This window comes from Gopherus flavomarginatus, chromosome 2 (genome assembly GCF_025201925.1).
Source record: "Gopherus flavomarginatus isolate rGopFla2 chromosome 2, rGopFla2.mat.asm, whole genome shotgun sequence".
Lineage (NCBI taxonomy): Eukaryota > Metazoa > Chordata > Testudines > Testudinidae > Gopherus > Gopherus flavomarginatus.
The window spans coordinates 295,658,993-295,686,022 of record NC_066618.1 but is presented as its reverse complement, the minus strand read 5'-3'; the positions used below and the strand labels follow the sequence as shown (position 1 = coordinate 295,686,022).

The following is a 27,030-nucleotide window of genomic DNA, read 5'->3' as shown; positions in this document are numbered from 1 at the left end:
GGAGGTATCCCAGAATGCCTGCTCACAACAAACTGGAAGAATGGCTGAACTCTGAGCTCCCTCAAGCTGCTTATCTAAAAAACAAACACAGCTCCTGTTTGCTCGATCGAGCAGAGGCAGGCAGGGGAATTGCTTTGGAAGGTTCACAGCTGTTTGCTTGAAGAGAGAAGTCACACGGCAGAGGGAGAGGGGGGAGTCCGTGTTGAGCAGCTGCTTATGTGGTCTGAAGGCTATTTAGGAGTGCATAATTTGCATTTAGAGAATAAGAGAGGGGTGGGGGAAGGGCTCAAAACTTTTAAATTGATTGCAGGTTGGTGATGTGTATGTTCCAGTCCTTAGAACTTGCAAGGCAGGGAGCTGACAGATCAAAAAATCCACTCTCTCTCTCTCTCCCTCACGTTCCCCCTCACCCCCCCTCTTTTGTAAAGCACGTTGCAGCCACTTGAACGCTGGGATAGCTGCCCACAATGCACCACTCCCAACAGCTCTGCAAATGCTGCAAATGTGGCCACACTGCAGCGCTTTCCCTACACAGCTGTACGAAGACAGCTGTAACTCCCAGCGCTGTACAACTGTAAGTGTAGCCATACCCTGCGTCTGGTAGTTCAGAACTTGAGGTGGTGAGATTTGGGATCAGAAGGGCTGTTGAGGTCACATGCAAAGAGTAATTAGGATTCTGGAAGCCAGGGTGAGACCTTTATGCTTATAGGCTGACTATTAGTGTCAATGTTGTGAGCATTAAGGTAGCGAAGGTTCCAGGACAGGTGGTGACAGGAACTCCTTATTGCTCTGAATGATCCCCAAAACATCACAAGCTGCGGTATGACTCACAACAGCCCTTCACGGTAGGCAAACAGTATTATTCCCATTTTACAGAGAAGTAAACTAAGGCACAGAGGTTAAGTGATTTTGTCAAAGCTGATTGGACAGACCTGGGATTAGAATCCATTAGTTCCTGGTGCCCAATCTTATCTTTATTTTATTAAGATTACATGTGTCTCTATACGTTAGAACAGATAGCACAGACAAGTTTGGAAATAACATCAAAATTAGGGTAAAAGGGGGAGCAGTCCCTTCTGATTCAGGGCCTAAGATGTGCATTTGAGGCCTGGATAAAGGGTGTATGTGTACGTGAGTATGTCCATCCGTCCGTCCTTCCTGCAGTAAAACACTGCACATTTGGCCAAGTACAACACCAGAAGTGTTTTTTGCTTTCCTCTGAAGCGTTAGCCACCGACCACAGCTGGAGACAGGATCCCAGGGAGGAGAGACCGGAAGGTCTGCCCTATGAGTTGCTCTTATACTTGTGTGTGATGGTGATAGCCGGCCAGCCATTAATAACCAGGAATCAGGAAGATGGAGTGTAATGATGTTCACTCTAATGCAATGGGCAGGCTGCTGGTGAAAAGCAAACCAGAGTGATTGGAGGAGCGTTGTGGTGAAGTGCACGTTTAAGGTGCAGTGCAGCTGTTTGCATCATATCAGTTCAGGATGGCAAGCTGAGCATTGTTAAGGCCCCTGGCATGGAATTTTGGAGGAAAACTCTCTTGCCAGAGGGACTGTTTCCTCCCTGTGACAATGGGACATATTATAAAGCTGTATCTAGTCAGAGAGCGAGACTGTTGCCATTTAAAATGGAATGTTCTGTTGCCGTTTGTGTCTTCCCCCCTCCAGCCGTGCATAGGCTGTGGTTATAATGTGATGTTTATGTGAGTTGCCCACAGAGAGGAACCCTTCCACTCCCTTTGTCGGCAGCAGGAGTTTGCTGGCTTCAAATTTGCTTTTCCGGTGCTTCCGCATAAACAGGATCCTACTGTACCAAGCCAGAGAGAAAAACAACCTCCTGCCTCTTCCTCCCCTCCTCCCCCCCACAAGCACGCCATGGAGGTAGCGGGGGAAGCATTACAAGTACCAAGGGAGAGAACCAAACAGGTTCACCCTAAGGTTACCTGGGGGTATCCTGGCAGTGCTGCTCCCATGGCCTTGTGCAGACTGGCAGGCTGCCTTGAGGAGCTGCTAATGCCAGTTACTCTTAGCAAATGCACTATTTGAGATTACTTGTTTTGGACTTCCCTTGAAGATCAGACCATTGTCTTCCCACTCTGCCCTCTCTTTTCTACGCAAAGCCACTCTCCTTCCAGCTGAGCAGAACTGGATGGTATTTCCTCTGCATCTCAGCATTCCCACTGCCCCAGAGACCTCAAGGGTTGTGATGAAGTCAACTTGAGTGTTACCATGAAATTCAGTGGTAGCAGGCTAGATCTGGCTAGATCTCAGGGCCTGTACACATCCTTGAGCTCTCTGCTGCTTTTGAGACTAGTTCACTAGATCTTTTCCAAGGTGGGTTTGATTTAAATCAAATTGATTTAAACCACTAGTCAGGAAGACTCGATTTATTCATGGATATTTACATAAAAGTGCATTCTTGTTGGTTGCTATAACCTTAATACATATTCTTCACAACTCAGAGATAGATGTCAGTTTCATTTTTAGAAGACACAGGCTATTCATTTTTTAAAGTGATTTCTTTGAAAACTTTTCAGATTAGTTTTACAGGTATATCAGAAAATAAATGATGGTTTGGTTATTTCATTTACCAAAGGTAATTGAAGCAGATATTCATGAAGTCATTGGGAGGTGAACTATCTCCAGTTCAACAGGTTAATCACTAATATTTGGAGAATTTTCTTGCCATGCTGTATTAGGAGGAGAACATCACCAGACAGACATTTAAATTGTTTTATTTAACTAAAACAACAACATTATGTAGTCTGGATTTTTTTTCTTCAACAGCAAACATATAATATTTTAACAAAACAAGCATATGAATTTTTGAATTTAGTTAAACATTCAAGTTTTTAAAAATCAGGTTTGTTTTTGTTAAAATTATTTTTAACTAAAATAGTTATAGGAAATGTTTAAAAACAAAACAAAACAAAAAATCGACTATGTCAGCCAGGTCAACATGAGAAACTTTAAATATTGGCTTCTGCAGCTAACTCAGTCGTCTTCACATTCATTTTCCTGTTTGTTCATAATCTGGAAAAGAAAAACAAGCTTTCCTGCTTTTTCAGGTCCCAAACGATTTTTCAATTTGGAATGAATTAGTCCAAAGGAAGAAAATATTCGTTCTACACCAGCAGAAGAAGCTACTGCTGTTAAAAGTGAGATTATCATTTCAATAGTCTCTGAATCCAAGTGCTTAAGTGACTTCCACCAGTTCACTGGTGTGACTTTCTTTAAAACATCATCAGCAAATACATATTTCTTGAATGGTTCCTATTCCCAAACTGGGTCTCTTTTACGGCCTGCTGCCATTATAGATTTTCCCTTGTAGTGAGAGAATGGTATGGTAGATCTCAAAGCAATGAAAGCTACACTCAGAAAGACCTCAAGACTTTTGGAATATGCTGCTCAAACAGCTTCACTTTTGTTTCTACTGCCTGTCCCTCTCTTCTCACATTTATCTCCAGACTTCTCCTTCTCCAGATCTATTCTGCCCCACCAATCTTCTATGCACTGAACTTTTTGAAACTTTGCACTTTTAGCGAGAGGTAAGGGATTGAATCTGTGTACACAAATTAGCAGAGGGGCAGTAAGGTTGAGGTCTGTTATTTCTCACCTCTATTTATTTATTTATTAAAAACATTTTTGCTGTTAACAAGCATGTTAATAGCCAGCATGGATTTGTAAAGAACAAATCATGTCAAACCAATCTGATAGCTTTCTTTGATAGGATAACGAGTCTTGTGGATAAGGGAGAAACAGTGGATGTGGTATACCTAGACTTTAGTAAGGCATTTGATATGTTCCCGCATGATATCCTTATTGATAAACTAGGCAAATACAATTTAGGTGGGGCTACTATAAGGTGGGTGCATAACTGGCTGGATAACTGTACTCAGAGAGTAGTTATTAATGGCTCCCAATCCTGCTGGAAAGGTATAACAAGTGGGGTTCCGCAGGGGTCTGTTTTGGGACCGGCTCTGTTCAATATCTTCATCAACGACTTAGATGTTGGCATAGAAAGTACGCTTATTAAGTTTGCAGACGATACCAAACTGGGAGGGATTGCAACTGCTTTGGAGGACAGGGTCAAAATTCAAAATGATGTGGAAAAATTGGAGAAACAGTCTGAGGTAAACCGGATGAAGTTCAATAAAGACAAATGCAAATTGTTCCACTTAGGAAGGAACAATCAGTTTCACACATACAGAATGGGAAGAGACTGTCTAGGAAGGAGTATGGCAGAAAGAAATCTAAGGGTCATAGTGGACCACAAGCTAAATATGAGTCAACAGTGTGATACTGTTGCAAAAAAAGCAAACGTGATTCTGGGATGCATTAACAGGTGTGTTGTAAACAAGACACGAGAAGTCATTCTTCCGCTTTACTCTGAGCTGGTTAGGCCTCAACTGGAGTATTGTGTCCAGTTCTGGGCACCACATTTCAAGAAAGATGTGGAGAAACTGGAGAGGGTCCAGAGAAGAGCAACAAGAATGATTAAAGGTCTTGAGAACATGACCTATGAAGGAAGGCTGAAGGAATTGGGTTTATTTAGTTTGGAAAAGAGAAGACGGAGAGGGGACATGATAGCAGTTTTCAGGTATCTAAAAGGGTGTCATCAGGAGGAGGGAGAAAACTTGTTCACCTTAGCCTCCAATGATAGAACAAGAAGCAATGGGCTTAAACTGCAACAAGAGAGATTTAGGTTGGACATTAGGAAAAAGTTCCTAACTGTCAGGGTAGTTAAACACTGGAATAGATTGCCTAGGGAGGTTGTGGAATCTCCATCTCTGGAGGTATTTAAGAGTAGGTTAGATAAATGTCTGTCAGGGATGGTCTAGACAGTATTTGGTCCTGCCATGAGGGCAGGGGACTGGACCTGATGACCTCTCGAGGTCCCTTCCAGTCCTAGAGTCTATGAGTCTATGTTATCTCTGGAGACACAAATCCACAGTTTGAGAACTGCAAAACTAAGTATCTCTGATGGTATCTTCTAGACTGAGCGCTGAGTCCCGTTGGGTGGATAGAAAGATTATTTAGGTTAATCTATACAGAAGCCCCTGGAATCCCATAAAATTGGGTCCCTAATCCATGAACTATTAGAACTTTTTTAAAAAACTTTTCTTAAACATCACATGAATATATTGTCTCATCCTATAGGATTGGAATTTATAATCCCTGTTCCATGGTGAGATATCTTTGAGCTACAATATATCTTAATTAAAACTCTTTAGATAGGGTTTTTTCCTCAAAACACATTTTATCAAAAAATCCGATTTAAATAATTTGTTTTTAAATTTTTTTTTAAATCATTGATTTTTATCCACCCTGATCTTTTCCCCTTAGACCAGAGGTTCTCAGCCTTTTTCTTTCTGAGGCCCCCCCCCCCACAGCATGCTATAAAAACTCCATGGCCCACCTGTGCCACAATAACTGTTTTTCTGCATATAAAAGTCACAAGAAAGGCAAAAGTGTTGGAGGACAAACAGGCACAGAGAGGGGAAGTGCCAAGGTCTCCCAGCAGTTAAATGGCAGGGCCATGACTGGGATCCAGAATTTCCTACCCACCCATGCTGCCTTTTGTTGCGACTGACTCAGAAAGCTGGCTGTCCAGGAATGCCCAAGAGAAACTCTCCAAGTCGCATACCCAAGGCCTAATTCTCAGAGACGCTGAGCATCTCCAATTCCAGCTGAAGTCAGGGAGGGCTGTTAACACTCAGCTCTTCTGGACTTCAGGTATTCAGTCTCTGGAGCTATCCAATCCCTGCTTCCTTTCGTCTTTTTCCCCACACTCACCTCCCCATCCAAACTCTTTAAACAAACAAAGAAGGGGAGGGGAGTGGTGGTGGTGGTGGTGGGGATAGGAGTGATTGCAAGAGGATTTCAAAATATTGTGACCTGAAATTTTAAAATCAGCTTAGATGGAGTGTGAAGAAAAGTTGCAATTTTTTTTTGTGGGGGGATCCCTTTTAACCCTTTTAATACCTTTCCATTTTACTTTCCTTTCCTCCCCTCTCTCCTTGCTTTAGTTAGTTTCCCAATTTACTAATAATGAGGAACTGGCTGTTTGACAGTGGGTATTTGGACTGAGGCTTTGCCTTCACTGAAGAAAAAAAACGGGGTGGGTGTGTTACCTGGAGATAGCATCTTGAAAAGACCCAGGTAGTTTTAACTTCCATGTAGGTAGGCAAGGTGGTCAACTCTATACCCAGTCTGTCCCCCACTTGGGGTTGACCTCAACCGGCTACATCAAAATAAATTTGAAACTGCCAGACATTGTCTCCACTAGGATTTTACATCAAGGTAGCTAACAATGAAGTGAACAGTGAAGACAGACTGAATTGATGTTTGGGAGCTGATTGGTAGAGTCTCTTTTGTCCTGCATTTCATCCATTTGCTTTGCCGAGTCTGAGATTTTAGTGACTTTTTTTGTAAAGCACTTATTGTTCAAGTCTTGGTGTTTTATCTCTTTTGTGACTCGGACCCATTTGCGAGGTGTTAGTTTTCCCCTCGATATTCGTGCATGCTTCTCTTGACGCTATCAGGTGCTGTCTGGGCATATCAGTGGGAGAATAAATCCCTAAGTATGCAGCTAACAAACCTAAAGTAAAACCTCAGGTAGCCAGCTGAGATGAGGCTTTTCATCTCCAGTTTATAGTTGACAACCTGGTTCTTTTCTGTAACTCTTGGCATGACTGACAGATATGGTTAGCTTGGTATAGTGTTAGCGTGTATGTTTGTTTTGAAGAATGGAATCTGTCTGCGTGATTTTGGGCTTCTTTTGGACGCACACAACCAAATAAATAAATAAATTGCACTCATTATAAGTTGTTTTAAACAGTGGCCGACTGATAAGGAGTTTGCCTCTTTATGTTACTTTGTGTTGTCAGCAGTCTTCCCTGTGTCCCTCATAAACTTTTTGATGAAAGAGACTTTGAGATAGAAACTCTTCTGACAGCAAAGCACTTATAAGGAGATCAATCCAGTCATCTAGACCCTCTCTTCCTTCTTCCCTGATTGATGTGGGATTGTTCTCTACAATGTATTAGAATATTACCCGGTGCTTAGTTGAATTTATTATTGAGTAACTCAGGTGCTGGGTTCTTCTTTCAATTCCCTTGGGTGAATATTTCACATTCCAAAAGATTCTATCTCATTCAAATTCACTTTCACTTTCCATGCATTCAATTTCCTTGGATCATCCTCACAATTCCTCTCCCTCCTGCATCTTTATCCTTTTTCAAATAACTGCCGAGAGTTTTCATATCCAAATTATTTGTACTTTGGCCAGACTATACTGCACATATTTCTTTCAGTCCTTCCTGATAAATGGATGAGTGTCTTAAAGAAATGTAGGTTTAGATAATTTTTTCCCTTCTAGTTTGCAAAAGTGTTTGGTTTCTTGCCCGTGGACATTCTGTGTTACCATCATTTCAAATAGTTGCTTGCATGATGGACAGGAAGCATCAGGGCGTGCTTTTGCCACATGGTGGTAGCAACAAATATTTTTCAAAATGTGCCGCTCTTATGGAAAGATGTTTTTCTATTAATCAGTAGCATTTGAAACAAAGGCAGTGCAAGCCCTGCGTTATCTCATGACGACAGTCCTAATACAGCTGCTGTGAAGTGAGTTGGGGAATCTTACTTGAGGGGGTGACTCTGAAAAAGATTTGGGGGTCCTGATGAATAATCAGCTGTCATGAGCCCCCAGTGTGATGCTGTGGCCAAAAGGGGTAATGCTATCTTGGGATGCATAAAGAGGGGAATCTCCAGTAGGAGTAGAAAGGTTATTTTACCTCTATACGTTCTTTGGGGCAGCGACTGCTATTTATTGTGTTTGTGTAGGGCCTGGCCTGGCACAGTGGGTTGATCTGGTTGAAGCATCCAGGCATTGACACACTTAATGTTCAATAACAGGTCAGAACTTGCACGGGGGAAAGAAGGGATGTCGTGTACTGTACAGTCCTGTGTGCCTTTGAGAACCGTGAGCATTGAAAAATCATATTACTCTGCTTTGTTGTTGCAGTATTTCAGCAATGGTATATTTTGCTTTATTCAGAGTACAAGCACTTTAGTTCACACCAGTCTCAACTGTGATTGGGGGTGAGAGGAAACGAGGAAAAGGATTTGAAAAATCACTTCTTATCACTCAGCCATTTAAAAACTGGCCAGGCTACCACCTAGTAGGGAATGTACTGTGTAAAGAACACTCCCCTAGCTGAGGAAGGGGAAAAATGACTGCTCAATTTTTTTATTCCCTTCTTCCACTCTCTCTGATCAGCACTTGTTTACGCTGACAGTGTTGACCTAAGTATGTCAACCTAAGCACTATCCCTCTTGCAGAGGAGGAATTATTAAGGTGGCTTAGTGGGTGACTTACAACAGTACGAGTGACATTTTAGGGTAGACGTTTACAGAGTTACATCGACGTAAGCTGCCTTGTGTCGACCTGACTCTGTAGTGTAGACCAGGCCTTAGAGAACTCCAGATTAGGGTTGCCAAGTGTCCAGTTTTCGACTGGAATGCCCGGCTGAATAGGGACTGTGGCGGCTCCAGTCAGCACTGCTGACTGGACCATTAAAAGTCCATTTGTTGGGGCTGGCAGGCTCCTTACTTGGCTCCGCATGACTCCCTAGAAGTGGTGACATGTCCCTCGGCTCCTAAGCAGAGGCATGACCAGGGAACCGTGGCCAATGGGAGCTGAGGGGGCGGCACCTGTAGGTGGAGGCAGCCCATAGAGACGCCTGGCCACGCCTCCACCTAGGAGCCAGGGGACAAGTCACAGTTTCTAGGGAGCCCTCCTAGGTGAGTGCCACCTGGAGCCTGCACCCCTCACCCCCTCCCACACCCTAATCCCCTGCTGCAGCCCTGAGCCCCCTCCTGCACCCAAACTTTCTGCCCCAGCCCTGAGTACCTCCTGCACCCTGAACCCCTCATTTCTGGCCTCACCCGGGAGCCTGCACCCCCGGCCCAGAGCCTGTATCCCCTCCAACACCCCAAATCACTGCCTCAGCCCAGAGCCGCTTCTCACACTCCAAACCCCTTGGCTTCACCCCCCAGCCTGGAGCCCCCTCCTACACCCCAAACCCCTGCTCCCTGGCCCACCCCAAAACCCACACCCCAACCCTGCCCCCAGCCGGTGAAAATGAGCAAGTGGGTGAGGGTGGAGGAGAGTGAGCGGCGGGGGAGGGGGGAATAGAGTGAGCAGGGTCGGAGCCTCAGAGAAGAAGCAGGGCAGGGGCGGGGCAAGAGTGTTTGGTTTTGTGCGATTAGAAAGTTGGCGACCCTAATCCAGATTGAAAAGATATACGTGGGGAGAGAAGTGATCAGAGGAATTATTCACCTCTTGAAGAGGTCCCTTTTTTTCCTCCCTTTATTGTCCATAATAATGAGTCTGCTTTTCCCTAATAATTAAGATCTTCTCTGAGATATAGTAATGCTAGATTTACTCCTTTTAATGATCTCCAATTAATTATCTCCTTTTACTTGTTATATTATATTTAGAGGGAGCTTTCAGATCCTTTGCATTTCATAAAGGATGTTGTTTTTGAATCCTGGCTGAACTGCATGCTTTAAAAAATTTTGTTTCTGTCTCTGACATCCTATGCACTAATTTACAGCCCAGTCAGGCTGGGGCATGTGGCAGTGGGAGGAATAGTTCAGGGAACATTAAAGCATGTTGAAAATCGTGAAAACGTAAGAAAAAAAGTTGTGGCCTGGAGCGGTTTAAAAAAAACAGTCTTGTGAATGGTATAATACACAGAGCTCTGGGAGACTGGAATTAATCAGAAGGGTTAAATTAGGAATGCATTTGGCTTTAGGAGCCAGGTTGTCATCCTGTTCTCTGATCTCTGCTCCGCTGCTGACTCACTATGTAGCCTTGGTCAAGCCACTTCAGCTTATCTGTAAAACGGGGCTAATATTTTATTCTTTACTTCACAGCTGTGTTCCGTTTCAGTGTGCAAACCAGGGGATTGGGTGCATCTGGGCTGCTGGGCTCCATCCATGGCTTTAAAATGTCAATGCATTATGTACCATGGTGGGATGCATTCTCAGTGAACGGCTCTCTGTTAATTAATTTAGAGACATAAATAAGAAAATTTGTACTTGTGATTGAGTTTCCAATAAAAGGCCTCTGCTGGGTGAATTAAAGAGTGGATGCAGGAGCACATCTGGCAGCCAGAAGGGAGAAATTCTGGAAATGACCTGATTCTGTCCAGCAGTGGGTGGTATCGAACACAAGCTCACCCTCCTCTCTTTCCTTTCTTCAAGGAAGGGGTTGTACATAAGATCAGTGGCTGTAAGCATTAGCTGGATGCAGTGTTTCTGACATGTTGTTGTGTGGGTATCTGTGAGTAAAAGTTGCTACTTTATCATTCTGACAGCTCTTTGAATGTGTGTGTGTTTTCGGCATCCAGGTGAGGGAATACAAAGTCAGACTCACAAAAATCAGGGATAAAAATAGTCTATGTCACTTGTTCGCCTGCAGAGGCTTCTTTAGTGCCTTTGTCTTGACCAATGTTAAATGACTCCAGTGATAGCACTTGCATCTAGGAGGGGAAAAACTATGTCACAGTCTCAATGATTTCACCCTTAGGAAAAGTTACCTGTTGTTCATCTGTATCATTCCTTTGCTCAGTTTCACCCTCCTTGGACCATACTTACTCACTCTCCTCCCTCCTTACTTCTTACAGCTATTTGGAAATATTTCAGGAGAGTATCTTCCACTACTTGTTAGATAACAATAACCGTTCTGTTATCCTTCACGGCCTCCAAAACGTTTTACAAGCACAAACAAATTCACAGATAGGGTTGGCGAGTGGTGTTATCTCCTTATTCTCAATAGGGAAACTGAAGTGAAAAGGTTAAGGGAGTTGTTCATGGCTTCCCTGTGAATCGTTGCTGGAGCACTCCAGAATTCTCATGTCCACATTGCCACGTTTTTCTATTGGACCATGCTACTACGTCTTTAGCCATGTCCAAGAAGTATTTCTAGAGTGGCTGCCCAGGAGTATCCGTATTGGTACAGACCTGTGCTTGAAGAGCTTCTCAGAAACCTTGCACTGGCAATTACAAGGTCTTCCTGTGAGCAGTAGGAATGGGGGGCTTGGAGAACAGTATGTTTAGGGGTGAGAGCAGGACATCTAGATGTAGTAATCCACGATTCTGTCATTTTAAACATGCTGTCTGCCAGGTGCCTCCTTCCCCCAAAGTGGGATTCCCAAATTTAACTGTGATCTACGCATGTGTGTGCCTGTCTCCGCAATATCTTCCTCACTGGCTCCTTTATCCTGTTGATATCTGATGCCAATGCACAAACACTGATTGTATCTATTAATTTGAACAAGTGTAACGCCCACGTCTCTGTTTATGTCTGCATATGGATCATCCAAAGTCAATAGCTTTGCTCCAGCTACACAGGGACAAATTACAGAGCCTGATTCCCACCCCCTTCTTCCCTCCTCCCTCTTCGTTTACAGCAGCTTTGTATTAATATTCATAATCCATAACCAGCGAAAAGGAAGATGAAGCCTGGATTCCTGAACTGACTTGAAATTTAATTTTACTGTTCACTGAAATATGTAATATGTCTATGTTTGCTTAGTGCGTTGATAGATTAAGACTGTTCTGCATTCAGGGTTCACAAAAAACAGACAGCATGGCATGAAATGGCAAAGAGAAGACGGCACTACAAAAAACCCAACTGATTAACCCAGGCGACGGCTCAGTGCAGCAATGATGGGAACATTTTGGTAGTAAACTCTCTCTCTTCCTCCGCCATTTTCTCCTGGGAGTAAGAGAAGGGGTGTTTGACCATTAGCTAGGCTTCAGTTAAAACAACCTCGCACCATGCCCAAGTGAACGGATGCCTTTCATGAGCAGATCTCAAAACTGGTTTATTACCATTATCTAAGCCTGATGGCCATTGCAGCCTTGTTGGTTGGTGTGGCCTAGAAGATAAGCAATGGAAACCAGTGTTTAGATGCTGGTGGCTCAGACTCCAGAAGCGTTTTCAGTATGTTGCATAAAAGATGATGGATTACTCCTTTATTCACCAAGATCTACTCTCCCTCCCTCCCTGTTGGGCCATACTATTGAGCTAACTACCAAAGTAGCCTAAAACCCTAACAGCTCCTAGGGGAAAAAAATGTTGTGCCTAGAAATAGACCTTGTAACCTCTGAATCCCACCTGTTTATTGTGCCATGGTGCTATCCCTGGGAACCTAGCTGCTCCATTGCACCTAGTCTGTGAAACTTTTGTGATGTCACTGATGGAGGACGTCTTCTGGTCATCACAGATGGCTGCTCTTGCTTCTCTGGAGTTGAAATAGTCAGCAGTGGGGTCCGCAAGCCAGTGATGGCCAAGCTAGGCAAAATACAGTCAGTGCACAGAGTCCTAGAAGGCATCTAAGTCATAGTCTACCCTGTATGTCTCAGTACCCCACCATGACTTCAGTACCACCCCATTAGCCTCTCCACCTGAGCCGAACTACCTAGCTCCTGAGAATCATGTACAATGATAGCCACAATGAACAGATCAAAGGCTTTCAATTACTTTGGAGGACTTAATTCCTGGAAGAGATGTTTCCATGTTTGGAAAAACTGAAGGATGTAATGTCCTGAAAGGAGCCTCTCCATGTTTCTGACAAGGTCTTTGGAACAACAAAAGAAGCCGCTTCCCTCATGCTGGGTTTTACTTTGAGCCCAGTGCATGCAGATTTAGGATTTCAGGTATCTACACAGCACTGACTAAACCCCCAGGCAAAGCAGCCATGATCAAGTGTCTGTGCTTTGAATCCAGGAGTTCCCAGTCACCTGGGACAGCCCATGGATCTTACCCATCCCTCTAGAATCTCCTGAAGATCAAGCTGTTCTGTATGGAGCTCTAGCTATAAAAAGCACACCCCAGTCTCTCTTCAGTTATATTGTTCTAAGTTCTGGGGCAACTTGTGCTAGAGACTGTAGGCTCATTAGGGCTTGGCCTCTGTTACTTGTTCAGCACATCTGGCTGCTTGGACAGCCATGCACAACTGTGCCAGAGGAAGAATGATAGCTGTTGACAGCTGTCGGTCTTGGCAAGAGATTAGCCAAGGCCACTAGATCAGCCACTGGAGCTTCGAGAGAGAATTCCAGTCTATAACAAGGTTGAGGCACCTTGGTGGAGCAGCATTGATGGGGAGTCTTGCAGCATCTCTGCCTTTACCATGGAGACGTAGCACTACTTCCATCTCTAAGCACTGAAATTAACTTGGAAATCAAACTTGGGGTGGAGGAGGAAATACCCAGCATTATCTGGCTCCGTGCTCACCCTGTCCCAGAATTCTCGGGGCACTAGTTCTGGATAACTGCACTGAGCAGTCATTTGCTGCAAGTAATTTTGAAGCTTTTAAACATTTTGCTTCCTAAACTTGCCTGGTACTAAGCCGCCAGCGAACTGAATGTTAATATTGGAAGCATCACAGAAGAACTAGAAGCTTAAATTAGCTCAAAGACACTTTTAAAAAAAAAAGTCATCCCCTTACAGTTATTCTGATTGACCTCTGACACATTCAATATGAAGCTCATCGAGAGCATAGGGATTCGTGCAGTTACACCAACTCAGTGTTAAAACCAGTGATTTTCAGAAGAACTCTGACAATAGAGCTTGTTCAGAAATTCAGGATCTCTGAGGGAAAAGAGTGGCATTTCTCCAGATGATATCTTTTTTTTAAATAATTGAATAAATCCCTGAAAACAAAAGCCTGGAAAGTGACATGACTCCAGCATAATTGACAGACTGATGTCTGGAGAATAAACCATTTGGAAAAGACTTGGAATTCATATTAATATTCTACAACTATATGTGGTATATCTCACCTAATGATCTAAAAGCATTTCAGTGTCAGTAAGTTTAGCTTCACAGCATCCTTGCAAGGCAGGTCAGTGTAATTCTATCCATGTTACAGGTGAGAAAACTAAGATTTAGGTGTTAAGGTCAAGATTTTCAAAAAATGCTCAACTATCCCCTTTTGACAATGGTTTGTGGTCTGGAAAATAGGCCTTATAATGGGAACCTAAAGAGGATCAATCTATTTAGTTTATCCAAGAGGAAGTTAAGAGACAGTGTGATCAGTCTGTCACCTACATAGGAGATACGTATCTTGGTTCTTCAATCTAGGAGGCAAAAGTATAGTCAGACCCAAAGGCTGGAAGCTGAAGCCTGCACAGTTCAAACTGGTAGTAAGATGCAGTGTTTTAACTGTGTGGAACAGCTCACCGAAGGATGTGGTGTGTTCTTCTTCACTTGGAATCCAGAATGGATGCCTTTCCAAAAGAGATGCTCTCGTTCAGCTAAAGGCTGTAGAGTCTGATGCAGGGCTTAGTGGGTGGAATTCTCTGGCCTGTGTTATATAGGTAGACTAGATAGTCCCAATGGTTCCTTTCGGTTTAAAATCTGTGAAGAAGAGTGTCAAGTTGGTCACCCAGAAACACTGTTACAAGTCACTTCTGAAAACCTTGGGTTTTACAGCAAGTCTTTAGCAGAGGTGGGAACAGAATGTGGAAATTCTGACTCCTAGGCTGTAGCTCTAACCACTGCCCATACTCAAGGATTAAAATAATCCTAATCCTGAGGTGTATCTGATAAATTTCTCATGTCTGAGAAATAAACTGGGACCTAGTTCTGGTACTTTGTGTTGTGACTCTGTCATTCCCCAGGTAGGAGAGATGCTAATGGAGGAACAAAGTGCCACCACAGCCTCTCCCTGTGAGATTCGTGGCAATAAAATGAATCCATACATAGAGCTTGAGGTTCCTCATGGATGGGAAGTTGGCAATTTACTTGAGAGGAACAGCCTGTATAGATGGATGAAGGTAACATAGAATCGTAGAATATCAGGGTTGGAAGGGACCTCAGGAGGGCATCTAGTCCAACCCCCTGCTCAAAGCAGGACCAATCCACAGCTAAATCATCCCAGCCAGGGCTTTGTCAAGCCTGACCTTAAAAACCTCTAAGGAAGGAGATTCCACCACCTCCCTAGGTAACCCATTCTAGTGCTTCACCACCCTCATAGTAAACATGTTTTTCCTAATATCCAACCTAAACCTCCCTCATTGCAACTTGAGACCATTATTCCTTGTTCTGTCACCTGCCACCACTGAGAACAGTCTAGATCCATCCTCTTTTGAACCCTCTTTCAGGTAGTTGAAAGCAGCTATCAAATCCCCCCTCATTCTTCTCTTCTGCAGACTAAATAATCCCAGTTCCCTCAGCCTCTCCTCATAAATCATGTGCTCCAGACCCCTAATCATTTTTGTTGCCCTCCGCTAGATTCTTTCCAATTTTTCCACATCCTCCTTGTAGTATGAGGCCCAAAACTGGACACAGTACTCCAGATGAGGCCTCAACAATGTTGAATAGCAGGGCTGCCCAGGGAGTGGGGGGAATGGGGCAATTTGCCCCAGGCCCCCACGAGAATATAATATTCTATAGTTTTGCAACTTTTTTTTATGGAAAGGGCCCCCAAAATTGCTTTGCCCCAGGCCCCCTGAATCCTCTGGGCGACCCTGTTGAATAGATGGGAATGATCACGTCCCTCGATCTGCTGGCAATGCTCCTACTTATACAGCCCAAAATGCCGTTAGCCTTCTTGGCAACAAGGGCACACTGTTGACTCATATCCAGTTTCTCGTCTGCTGTAACTCCTAGGTCCTTTTCTGCAGAACTGCTGCCTAGCCACTTGGTCCCTAGTCTGTAGCAGTGCATGGGATTCTTCTGTCCTAAGTGCAGGACTCTGCACTTGTCCTTGTTGAACCCATTGAGATTTCTTTTGGCCCAATCCTCTAAGTTTTCTAGGTCCTTCTGTATTCTATCCCTACCGTCCAGCGTATCTACCACTCCTCCCAGTTTCGTGTCATCTGCGAACTTGCTGAGAATGCAGTCCACGCCATCCTCCAGATCATTAATGAAGATATTGAACAAAATCAGCCCCAGGACTGACCCTTGGGGCACTCTGCTTGATACCGGCTGCCAACTAGACATGGAGCCATTGATCACTACCTGTTGAGCCCAATGATCTAGCCAATTTTCTATCCACCTTATAGTCCATTCATCCAGCCCATACTTCTTTAACTTACTGGCAAGAATACTGTGGGAGACTGTATTAAAAGCTTTGCTAAAGTGAAGGAATAACACATTCGCTGCTTTACCCTCATCTACAGAGCCAGTTATCTCATCATAGAAGGCAATTAGGTTATTCAGGCATGACTTACCCTTAGTGAATCCATGCTGACTGTTTCTGAGCCCTTAGCGCTCCTCTAAGTGATTCAGAATTGATTCCTTGAGGACCTGCTCCATGATTTTTCCAGGGACTGAGGTGAGGCTGACTGGCCTGTAGTTCCCCGGATCCTTCTCCTTCCCTTTTTTAAGGATGAACACTATATTAGCCTTTTTCCAGTCATCCAGGACCTCCCCCAGTCACCATGATTTTTCAAAGATAATGACCAATGGCTCTGCAATCACATCCACCAACTGTTTTAGGACCCTTGGATGCAGTGCATCCGGCCCCATGGACTTGTTCTCGTTCAGCTTTTCTAAATACTTTTCTAACAGTATTGCTCATCCCAAGTTTCCACAAATCATGAATCACGGTCCTCAAAATCTAAAGATTTTAAATTAAAAAAAAATTGTGATTATACTCATTTACCTTCTGGTTTTGAGTCAGTAGGAGTCAAATTTTCAAACTTTTCTCCACAACCATGAGGGCTAAAAACGTACATTTAAAAAAGAAAAATCAAAGCTGAGATCCCATCAAGATCACATGACCCTGGAGGCTGAAGCTTTAACAAAAACACCAAATATCACAAAATTCCCTGAGGGTTCCGAAGACTGAGAGAACACCATAGTCTGGGATTAACATCACTTGATGGAGACACTTATGTGGAAGAGGGTAGGCCTGTGGGAGTAGATTGAATGAAACTGATCTGGGAGCTGTACATTCCAATTCCCTGTGCTTGCTAAGCCCCCTCTGGTAGAGGAGGCGTTGCCACCACTACCGTCTCTCGTGGGTCTCAGGCAGGGACTCTTGCTGCGCTGGGTAAGAACTCTGGCAATTAGGGTGGCTGATGGCAAGTAAGATGCTCCCTCAACATGCTCTAAGGCCACACCTCATTTCTTGTTAGTGCCACCACTGTTTCGGTGGTGCTAGCCTCCTTTGATCACCCTTGCAGGGGGATGTTGTGGCCCCTTTACACCAGTTCAGCCTGCTTTAATGGACTTTCCATCGCTGGGAACCGACCTCGTGTTTTATGGTGGCCTCGCTTTGAAGTGAAGTTAGCTTTTCAGCGATATGCAGCGCAGAACAGGCTACGGCCCCGGCCCTGGAATGGGATCTGTGCAGGCAGAGACTGGCTGTGTGCAGGCCCAGGGATCTTTCCACACAGATTGGATGGCAGGATCAGGCACTAATAATTCAAGAACAAGCCAGAGTCCTCAGCTTTTTATTCTCCGTGATGTGAGCAGGGAGGCTTTAGATTCCTCCCGTGTCCCGCTGTTTGCATCTCACCTGTCTAGAAAATGTCTCTGCCTGTCCCATCAGTGAGTGCTGGGCTGACTTGACCTAAGAGGAAGATAATTTAGTATCTAATCCCTGGTTTATAGCTCCCTTTTCATCAGTGAGTGAGTGGTTTGTCTGCCACAAGTGGCTTGTCCACCAGGGGTGATTCCAGCCTCTCTCCTCTTTGACCCATTAGGCCCATATACAATCTCCGCTAACTCAAGGTTTCCAGCGCTCTATCCGTTCCCAAGCAGATGGTATCCCCTGCCACCCAGCCCCCAACACACCCTCAGGAAAACCTTGGGTCTGGTCCATTAGGCAACAGGGTCTCTCACTTGGCATGAATAACACAATTCAGAATAAAGTTGTGCTGTATCTTGACAAGCTTCCCATTGGAAGGATAAATAGCAGAGGAATTAGGAGGGATAATTGGGTGTCTCATTCTTCACACCACCCCTTTCTTTACCCAGGGCCACACAGTGGTGGTGGTGAGGGTGGCCGCAGAGCAAAGCATTTAGCCCAGGTTCTCACTCCTAGATTGTGTCTCTGAGGATCAGAGCTCACTCTGTGCCAGCCCTCATGCTGGTCTCCTCTTGCTCCTCTCATGACTCCTTTCCTCTAGCATTCCTGCCTCCCTTTCCTAATCACATTCCCAGCTGTGGGCAGGGCAATCCTAGGACTTTGCTTCCATTCAGAAGGGAAGAAGTGATGATCCAGTGGTTAGGCCATAAAATGATAGAGTTCAGGGCCTGAAGTCTGTCCGCCTGTATAGCACAGACCACTAACACCACTCAGCCCCTGCACACTAAACCCAACAGCCAAAATTAGTATGGCAGCTCACAGGAGACTAGACTACTACATGCCCCAGGGAGAGAACAGGAAGGACCACAGTGCACCAATGCCCGAGGCCTCCTCAAAGTCAGGGAAATGATGAAGTGAGATATACCCAGATAATCCTGGTAAGTGATGCAGACCCACATGCTGTAGAGGAAGCTAGTACCGGCCCCCGCCCCTGCCCCCTCCCCCCAGGTCACTGCTAATCTGACCTGGGGGGAAATTCCTTCCTGACCCCACACACTGCGATCTGTTAGACTCTGAGCGTGTGAGCAAGAACCGGCCAGCCAAGCTCCTGAGAGAGGAAGCTCAGTGCCATGTGAGAGCACTGGCCCTCCCCGCCCGATGTCCTATCTCCAGCCATGGCCGTCCCTGATGCTTCAGAGGAAGGAGACAAAACTGCCAAACCAAAAACCCTCCCAGAAAACATGGGTGGGGAAGGAATAACCCCTTCCTGACCCCTGGCAGTGGCCAGTTGGAAACCTGGAGCATGAACTTTAGGAACATAAGTCAGAAACCAGAGGGCTGCTGAACCCTGCCCCCACCATCACAAGCAACCCTATCGCACAGTCACAGCCATCAGTTTCTCGTCTCTCTCTCAAAACTAATTAAGTTGTTTGCTCCCACAGCTCCTGTTGGGAGGCTGTTCCAGAACCTCACCCCTCTGAGGGTTAGAAACCTTCTAATTTCCAGCCTGAATTTGTCTGTGGCCAGTTTATCCCCATTTGTGCTTGTGCCAGCATTGTCCTTCAGTCTAAATAGCTCTGCAGTCTCCCTGGGGTTTACCCCCCTGATGTATTTGTAGAGGGCAGCATACCTGCGCTCTGCCTTCTTTCTGCCTGGCTAAGCAAGTCGAGCTCTTCCAGTCTCCTCTCATAGGACAGGTCCTCCATTCCCATGAGCATCCTCATAGGTCGTCTCGCCACCTGTTTCAGTTCTAATTCATCTTTCTTGAACCTGGGTGATGAGAATTGCACACAGTATTCCAGGTGGGGTCTTACCAGAGCCTTGTGCAATGGCATTAATACGTCTCTGTCTCTGCTGGAAATGCCTCTTCTTTTGCACAATCATATCACATTGCTGGCTCATAGTCATCCTCTGATCGTGCCGCACTCTCAAGTCTTCATCCTCCTCTGTCGCTTCCATGTGGTGAACCCCCAGCTTGTAGCAGAAATTCCTAATATTAGATCTTAAGTGCATGGCCTTACTTTGTACTATTTCTGTCACTAGCCTGGGACTCAAAAGACCTGGGTTCAGTTACCTGTTCTGCCGCAGACTTCCCATGTGATCTTGGGCAAATCACTTAGTCTCCCTGTGCCTCAGTTCCCCATCTGTACAATGGGGATAACAGTCCTGCCCTGCCTCACAGAGGAATTGTGAGGATAAGTAAATTAAAGATCACGAGGAGCCCAGATACTGCAGTAACGGGGGTTATAAGGAAGGCTACATTTCGGCAGAGGTATTTTTATTGAAAGTCACAGACAATGTAGACAGGACTGGCGTTAGGGGGTAGCAGTCAGGGCAATTTCCTGGGGACCCCTGCCACAGGGGACCCTGTGAATCTAAGTTACAGGTGGTAAGGCTGAATAAGTGGAATTTTGAAGAAGTCACAGAGGGCTCATGAAATCACAGAATCTGTGACTGATTTTAGCCTTAGTATAAGTAAGGCTACGAGTCTGTCACAGATTCTATGACTTTACTGGACCCACTGTGACTTCTTCAGTTTCAGTGTGCCGCAGCAGCAGGGCTGGATCAGCTGTCAGCCCCCGTCCAGGAGCAGCGCCTGGGGCCAGGTCAGCCTGCAGAGCCAGTGCTTAGCTCCTGCTGCTGGCACAGTGGCCCAGGACCAGTGGTCCCAGTGGTCAGCCCCACCACCAGAGCAGTGGCCAGCTGAGCCCCCACGACTGGTCAGCAATAGCTCAGGGCCCAAGGTCAGCGGTCAGCCCCTGCTGCAGGAGCAGCGGCCCCAGGCTGCCAGAGCAGAGGCTGCCACTGCTGGGTTGCCCCCAGAACTGATGATCTGCCCACGCTGCCAGAGCAATGGAGCAGTGACAGGTGGGGGTCCCATTTTTAGTCCCCCTAACCTTCCCCCGGTGTCTTTAGTAAAAGTCACAGAGAGACCATGGGGTTCTGTGATTTTTTTTGTTTATTGCCGTGCCTTGTCTGTGACTTTTACTAAAAATACCTGTGACAAATTCTTGGTTATAAGTATCTAGATAGAAGTGTTGTTTGGTAGTTAGAAAAGGGGTCTGTGTTGGGAGTCCTAGCTTCCGTTCCCAGCTCTGCCCCTGCGTGCTGCAGTTTTACTCAGCCAAACACTCACCTACTTCATGGGGATGTTGAGGCCTAATTCATGTTTGTACCGTGTATTGAGATCCTCAGCTGAAAGACACCAGAGCATTGTGAGGAACTCTGATTGTTAGAGCTCTATCAGGTACGCTTTTTTTTTATTGGTTCGTGCCTTTTGACTCCTGTACTCCGTTTCTTTTTCACTGTAGCTTCTCTCGTCTGGCTTCTCGGAGCTGAATCTCCCTTCTGGCATTAGAGCTATTACAGCTGGGGACCAAGTGTACTGGAGGCTGGTTCTGCCACAAGGTCTAGGAATCTCTTGGCACATCCCCTCTGTGCAGGAATGCGGCTCAGCTGTTGGATGAGATCAGCAGCTTGACAGGGAACTGGAGTGCAAATGGGAGTTGATTAGTCCTTGGTGTATTTTTTTCTTGAGGCAGAGATAAATTGCATAGCGCTCCATTTGTGCGCCTTTGTGCCAGTCGGGAAAGGGCAGTAAGTGGCTTCCCTGGTATGTCACGGATTCCGTTGCCCATTCTACCGGCAGCAGTAATTTTGCCTGGAGTCTTGAAGCTTAAAAGAAAAAATGTGCAGCTGCTGCCTGCGGCCAAAGTCCAAGTGGAGGTGTGGGGTCTGGAGACTCTGCTCTTCCTGCAGGCTGATTGAAATGAAGTGCTGCAGTGCAGCACTTAGTCTCCCTGTGCCTCAGTTCCCCATCTGTACAATGGGGATAACAGTCCTGCCCTGCCTCACAGAGGAATTGTGAGGATAAGTAAATTAAAGATCATGGCTAAATAAGTGATGGTCACATTAACACCACCCTATATCGAAAACCCACCGACCGCTATGCCTACCTTCATGCCTCCAGCTTCCATCCCGGGCACATCACACGATCCATTGTCTACAGCCAAGCACTGAGGTACAACCGCATCTGCTCTGACCCCTCAGACAGAGACCAACACCTACAAAATCTCCACCAAGCATTCTCAAAACTACAATACCCGCACGAGGAAATAAGGAAACAGATCAACAGAGCCAGACGTGTACCCAGAAGCCTCCTACTGCAAGACAAACCCAAGAGAGAAACCAACAGGACTCCGCTGGCCATCACATACAGCCCCCAGCTAAAACCCCTCCAACGCATCATCAAGGATCTACAACCCATCCTGGACAATGATCCCACACTTTCACAGGCCTTGGGTGGCAGGCCAATCCTTGCCCACAGACAACCTGCCAACCTGAAACATATTCTCACCAGTAACTGCACACCACACCATAATAACTCTAGCTCAGGAACCAATCCATGCAACAAACCTCGATGCCAACTCTGCCCACATATCTACACCAGTGACACCATCACAGGACCTAACCAGATCAGCCACACCATCACTGGTTCATTCACCTGCACATCCACCAATGTAATATACGCCATCATATGCCAGCAATGCCCCTCTGCTATGTACATCGGCCAAACTGGACAGTCTCTACGGAAAAGGATAAATGGACACAAATCAGACATTAGGAATGGCAATATACAAAAACCTGTAGGAGAGCACTTCAACCTCCCTGGCCACACTATAGCAGACCTTAAGGTGGCCATCCTGCAGCAAAAAAACTTCAGGACCAGACTTCAAAGAGAAACTGCTGAGCTTCAGTTCATCTGCAAATTTGACACCATCAGCTCAGGATTGAACAAAGACTGTGAATGGCTTGCCAATTACAGAACCAGTTTCTCCTCTCTTGGTTTTCACACCTCAACTGCTAGAACAGGGCCTCATCCTCCCTGATTGAACTGACCTCGTTATCTCTAGCTTGCTTGCTAGCACACATATATATACCTGCCCCTGGATATTTCCATTACATGCATCTGAGGAAGTGGGTATTCACCCACGAAAGCTCATGCTCCAAAACATCTGTTAGTCTATAAGGTGCCACAGAATTCTTTGCTGCTGCAGTGCAGACAGCTGAGCGGATTCACTGCAACAGACTTCGCCTTCTGCTACAGGCTTTGGTAGTTGGTATCATGAATAAATTGCAATGAATAATTCCTACAGACACTGGTCTTTCGTACCTTCGATACACCCAAGCTAAGTAATTCATAACTCTAGACTTGTACCTCAAAGTTCTTTCCAAAACGGGGCACATGTGTTATGCCCACTGTATGCACAGGCAAACAGAGGCACCAAGCAGGCATCTTTCTTGCCTGAGGTTACACATTGAGTCGCTGGGAATAGAACCCCAGGCCTGCTGAATCTCCGCCTTCTGCCTCAGCTGCTTGGACCACGCTGCTTGTGTATGTAATTGGCGAATGTCTGGGTTTTTATTAGACCCTTCAGCCCAACATGCATCTTAAGTGCAGACACAGCTGATTGGCTCCCAGTTCCTGGCGTCTCCTATGGTGCAGGCACCATTTCCAGTGAAAGGATCCCCACTGAGCAGGGACAGGAAAACCATTGTTGTATGGTCCTTGTCACCCTCTCAGCAGGGAATCTGCTGTCACAGCAATCAGCCCCATCTGCACCAGAGAGCTTCTCCATCCACTGCCCTTCTTCCTGGCCTCACCACCACAAGCAAGGAGAAGGGGCTGCCATTTCCAGTTCTGCTCCCTGAGAGTGGGGGAGCCAGCACCACTTCTCATGCTGCTCCTTTCCCCCGTTTGCAGCTTCTGCCACTTCCTGGCTACCTACCAACCCTGCCTTAGCACGCTGGTCCTTATTTCTTTGGGCCGTCAGGTTCCCAGGGCCTCCAGGGTAAGTCGTGTGGCCCTTCAAGTCCTGGGAGCCCTTTGAAATAATCTAAGGCTTCTGGGGCAGAGATGGGTGCGTGTTGCAGAGGCAAGGAGGAGATGAAGGAGGAGATTTAGGCTTGCAACTGCCAGAACTGTACTGAATTCAGTCTATTGCTGCTTGATGCAGCATCTTTTTACAGGCAAAGAGGAATAACTCTGGCATCAGTTTTTGTACTGGAGGCCCAGGAGATTATGATGTGGCCATAAACTGTCTGTCTAGAGCTCGTCAAGCCTGCAGTGTGACGGATAGACTTCTGTCCAGCTCTGTAGCGAAAATGCTGCAGAAGGCAATGGCTACCCTCCTTTGCTAACGTTACCCTGCACTCACCTTCCGTCTGAGGATTTCAAAGCACAGTGCACACGGTAAAGAATGAAATCTCCCAACCCCGACAAGTGGTGTTATGCTCATTTAAGGCACAGAAAGGGGAGGTGATTTCCCATAAGTCACACAGCGGGTTGGTGGAAAGGCTAGGGACATAACTCAGGAGACCTAACACCCCCCTCCCTCGCTCCCCCTCTGGTGCTCTACTCTCACTATTGGTGGACAAGGTTACTAGGAAAGTCCTGGGCTTTATTTCCTTTGCAGGGTCTTTTAGGCAATGCTTGTGGACGTTAGCCAACTGTTTTTTCTTTGTGTCCTTTTTCAGCCATAAGAGAAAATCTGCATTCACCGCTCCGTAGAAAATGTCTTATGGTTCCATTGATGGGAGCGGATTCGGAAGCCGGAACCCCTTTGGAGGCCCATCAAGACAAGGATATCAGCCCCTAGGTAAAGTATTGATTGCGCGCTATAATTTACCCTACCTGATTAAGCTGGGGAAGGCAGTTTTAATTGCTAATATATAACAAGGCTGATGGAGCTCAGTAGCCAAATGCTACACTGTATGGTAGATCATGTTGTGTGGTGATTAGGCAAAAGGACGTTAAGTTAAAGATCTCTTCTTTCCCCTCTTCTCTGGCTTCAGTACTGAGAGCTAGGCAGAAGATGTGTGTTGCTTTCCAAGTGGTCTCACAACACGTCATAAAATATCAAGACATGTTATGCAATAAGTCATAGGAATGTAGCATTGCCTGGGCCAATGATTTTGTTGGTCCATAGTCCCTTCAGGAGCCAGTACCTGATGCTTCATAAGAAAACATACATCCCACCACTGCGTACCTAGTTACTATTGAGTGCATGTAGTGGGTGTTGTAGGTACGTGATTGTTCCATGACCAGCATGCTGCCCCCTCAAAGTACATGATTTAATGACCATCGTTCAATCTTTTAGGGCTATCTTGTGCAATCCTTATGTTGAGGATCAGTTATGCAAATAGTCCTGACTTCAGTGGAGCTGCTCGCATGAGTAATTACAGTCCAAGAAGAGTAAGGGTTTGTCTGCATTGCTGGATAACACATGCAACTGGGGTGTGATTTCCAAAGCGCACAAATGTGTTGCACGTTAATTGACCCATGCAGACCTTGCTGGTGCACTAAAGGTTCCTTAGTGCACTTAAAATGATAGATTAATAGAGCTGAAGGACCAGCAAATCATCTAGTCTGACCTCCGGTCTCTCCCAGGCCATCAGCAGCACCCAGCACCCGCACACTAAACCCAATAACAGAAATTAGACCAAAGCATTACAGCCCACAGGAGACAAGACTATTATTTGCCACAGGCAGAGCTAGGAAGGACAGAGGTCCACCAGTACTTAAGGCCCCTGCAGTGACAGGACAATGATTAAGTGAGATATGTCCAGATAATCCTGGCAAGAGACCTGCACTCACATGCTGTGGGAGAAGGTGAAAAACCCACAAGGTCACTGTCACTCTGAGCCAGGGGAAAATTTATTTCCCTATCCCACATATGGTGATCAATTAGACCTTGACCATATGAACAAGAACCAGCCAGCCAAGCACCTGCGAGAGAGAGAATGGTCACTGTCACCTCACAGCCCTGGTCCACCCTGTCCAGTGTCTCATCTCTCACCATCTGCATCCCTGATGCTTCAACGAAAGGGGACCAAAAACTCATCCAGAATACATTGCAGGAGAGCAAGGGAGAAATCTCTTCCTGACCCTTGCAGGTTGACCGTCTGAATCCTTGAAGCCTGAGCTTTTAGTAATATAGGACATAAACAGGAAGTGATCCCCAGGGCTGTTTGCTGAGCGCTGTCTCTTATCATCACAAGCAGTCTTATGATACAATGGCAATCATGAATTTGGCCAGCACTCTCTGATTAAGTTGTTTGGACTCATGGCTCCTATTGGGAAGCTCTTCCAGAACCTCACCCCTCTAATAGTTAGAAATCTTCTTCTAATTTCCAGTCTGAATTTATTCCTGGCAGTTTATCTCCATTTGTGCTTATGCAAGCATTGTCCTTCAGTTTAAATAGCTCTTCACTCTCCCCGGTGTTTACCCCCTTGATGTATTTATGGAGAACAAACATCTCCCTTTTCAGCCTTCTTTTTGCTAGGCTAAAAAAGCCTAGCTTTTCCAGGCTCCTCTCATAAAATAGCACTTCTCGCCACCTGTTCCAGTTTGAATTAATCTTTCTTGAACATGAAGTGCTGATTGAAATGAAGTGCTGCAGTGCAGACAGCTGAGCGGATTCACTGCAACAGACTTCGTTGCAGTGAATCCGCTCAGCTGTCTGCACTGCAGCACTTACTGCAATAACATACTGCTATTCCAATTGAAGTGCAGCACGTTAGTGTGCTTTAGAAATCACATCACGATAGCGTGCATTGCTGTACTGTGTAGACAAGCCCTTAAGGATTGCGCAGTTGGGCTCTTAATTTGCACTGTTACTGATGTTGACAGTGCTCTCAATCTTATTTAGCTCCAGAGACAATATTTAATTCAGTAATATCTTGCAACAGTGAGTTCCCCAGGTTGGCTTGTGGTCTAGGTGAAGAAATATTTTTGTGATTCTGTAATTCCAGCTCTGTAATATGATTGGATTTCTGCCTTGTTCTAATATAATAGGATGTGTGGGGAATGCTGAGGGTTGATCAGTTTTCACTGTGTCCTCAGCTTTGGGGCGTAATCGAGTTACTGTGTTGCATGTTATGATGCTTGCTTTTGCATGTTGCATGGTGGCTTATTCTGTTGGGTTTGATTCATGTATCAGTCATTGAACTAGTGCATATAACAGGACTAGTATGGGGGCAAATTTCGTGTACGGCATTGTTTACCGTATACGTTCAGCTGGGGTCTTTTGCTTGCAGTGTTTTTAGAGGCATTTTCGGGACTGGAGATAGAGCATTTCACTGGCAGACAGAGGATTCTGTTCCTGTCTTCCAGGTGTATTTACAATTGGAGTGATTGGAATGATGTGCAGAGGGAAGGTGGGCATGATGTGTTCACCGTGGATAGTTTAACTCACAGGGATGCTGCATCTAATCTGTGCAGTGTGCTATTACATTACAGCAGTGGGGACTGAGAGTCACTCGGTAAATACATGCAAACCCAGAAATAACATTTAGCAAATGGCTGCACTTTTTTTTCTTTTTTTTTAATCAAACCTCAGAAATCGTCTCCCTGTCCCTCCACCCCGTTCTTTCCTGGGGGGCTTTGGAAATGGTAAGCAAGAAGAG

The 27,030-nt window shown here is 45.6% G+C and overlaps 1 protein-coding gene across 16 annotated transcripts in view; it reads left to right on the top strand.

Annotated features, from left to right (window-relative positions):
- TSNARE1 (t-SNARE domain containing 1) overlaps nucleotides 1–27,030 on the top strand; it is a 757,898-nt gene that overhangs the window by 172,893 nt on the left and 557,975 nt on the right. For all 16 annotated transcript variants that reach the window (XM_050940861.1, XM_050940856.1, XM_050940858.1 and 13 more), the window contains one exon: nucleotides 24,099–24,220. In XM_050940861.1, coding sequence (XP_050796818.1) covers nucleotides 24,136–24,220 — 85 coding nt within the window. In that variant the 5' untranslated portion in view covers nucleotides 24,099–24,135. The remainder of the gene's footprint in view (nucleotides 1–24,098; nucleotides 24,221–27,030) is intronic.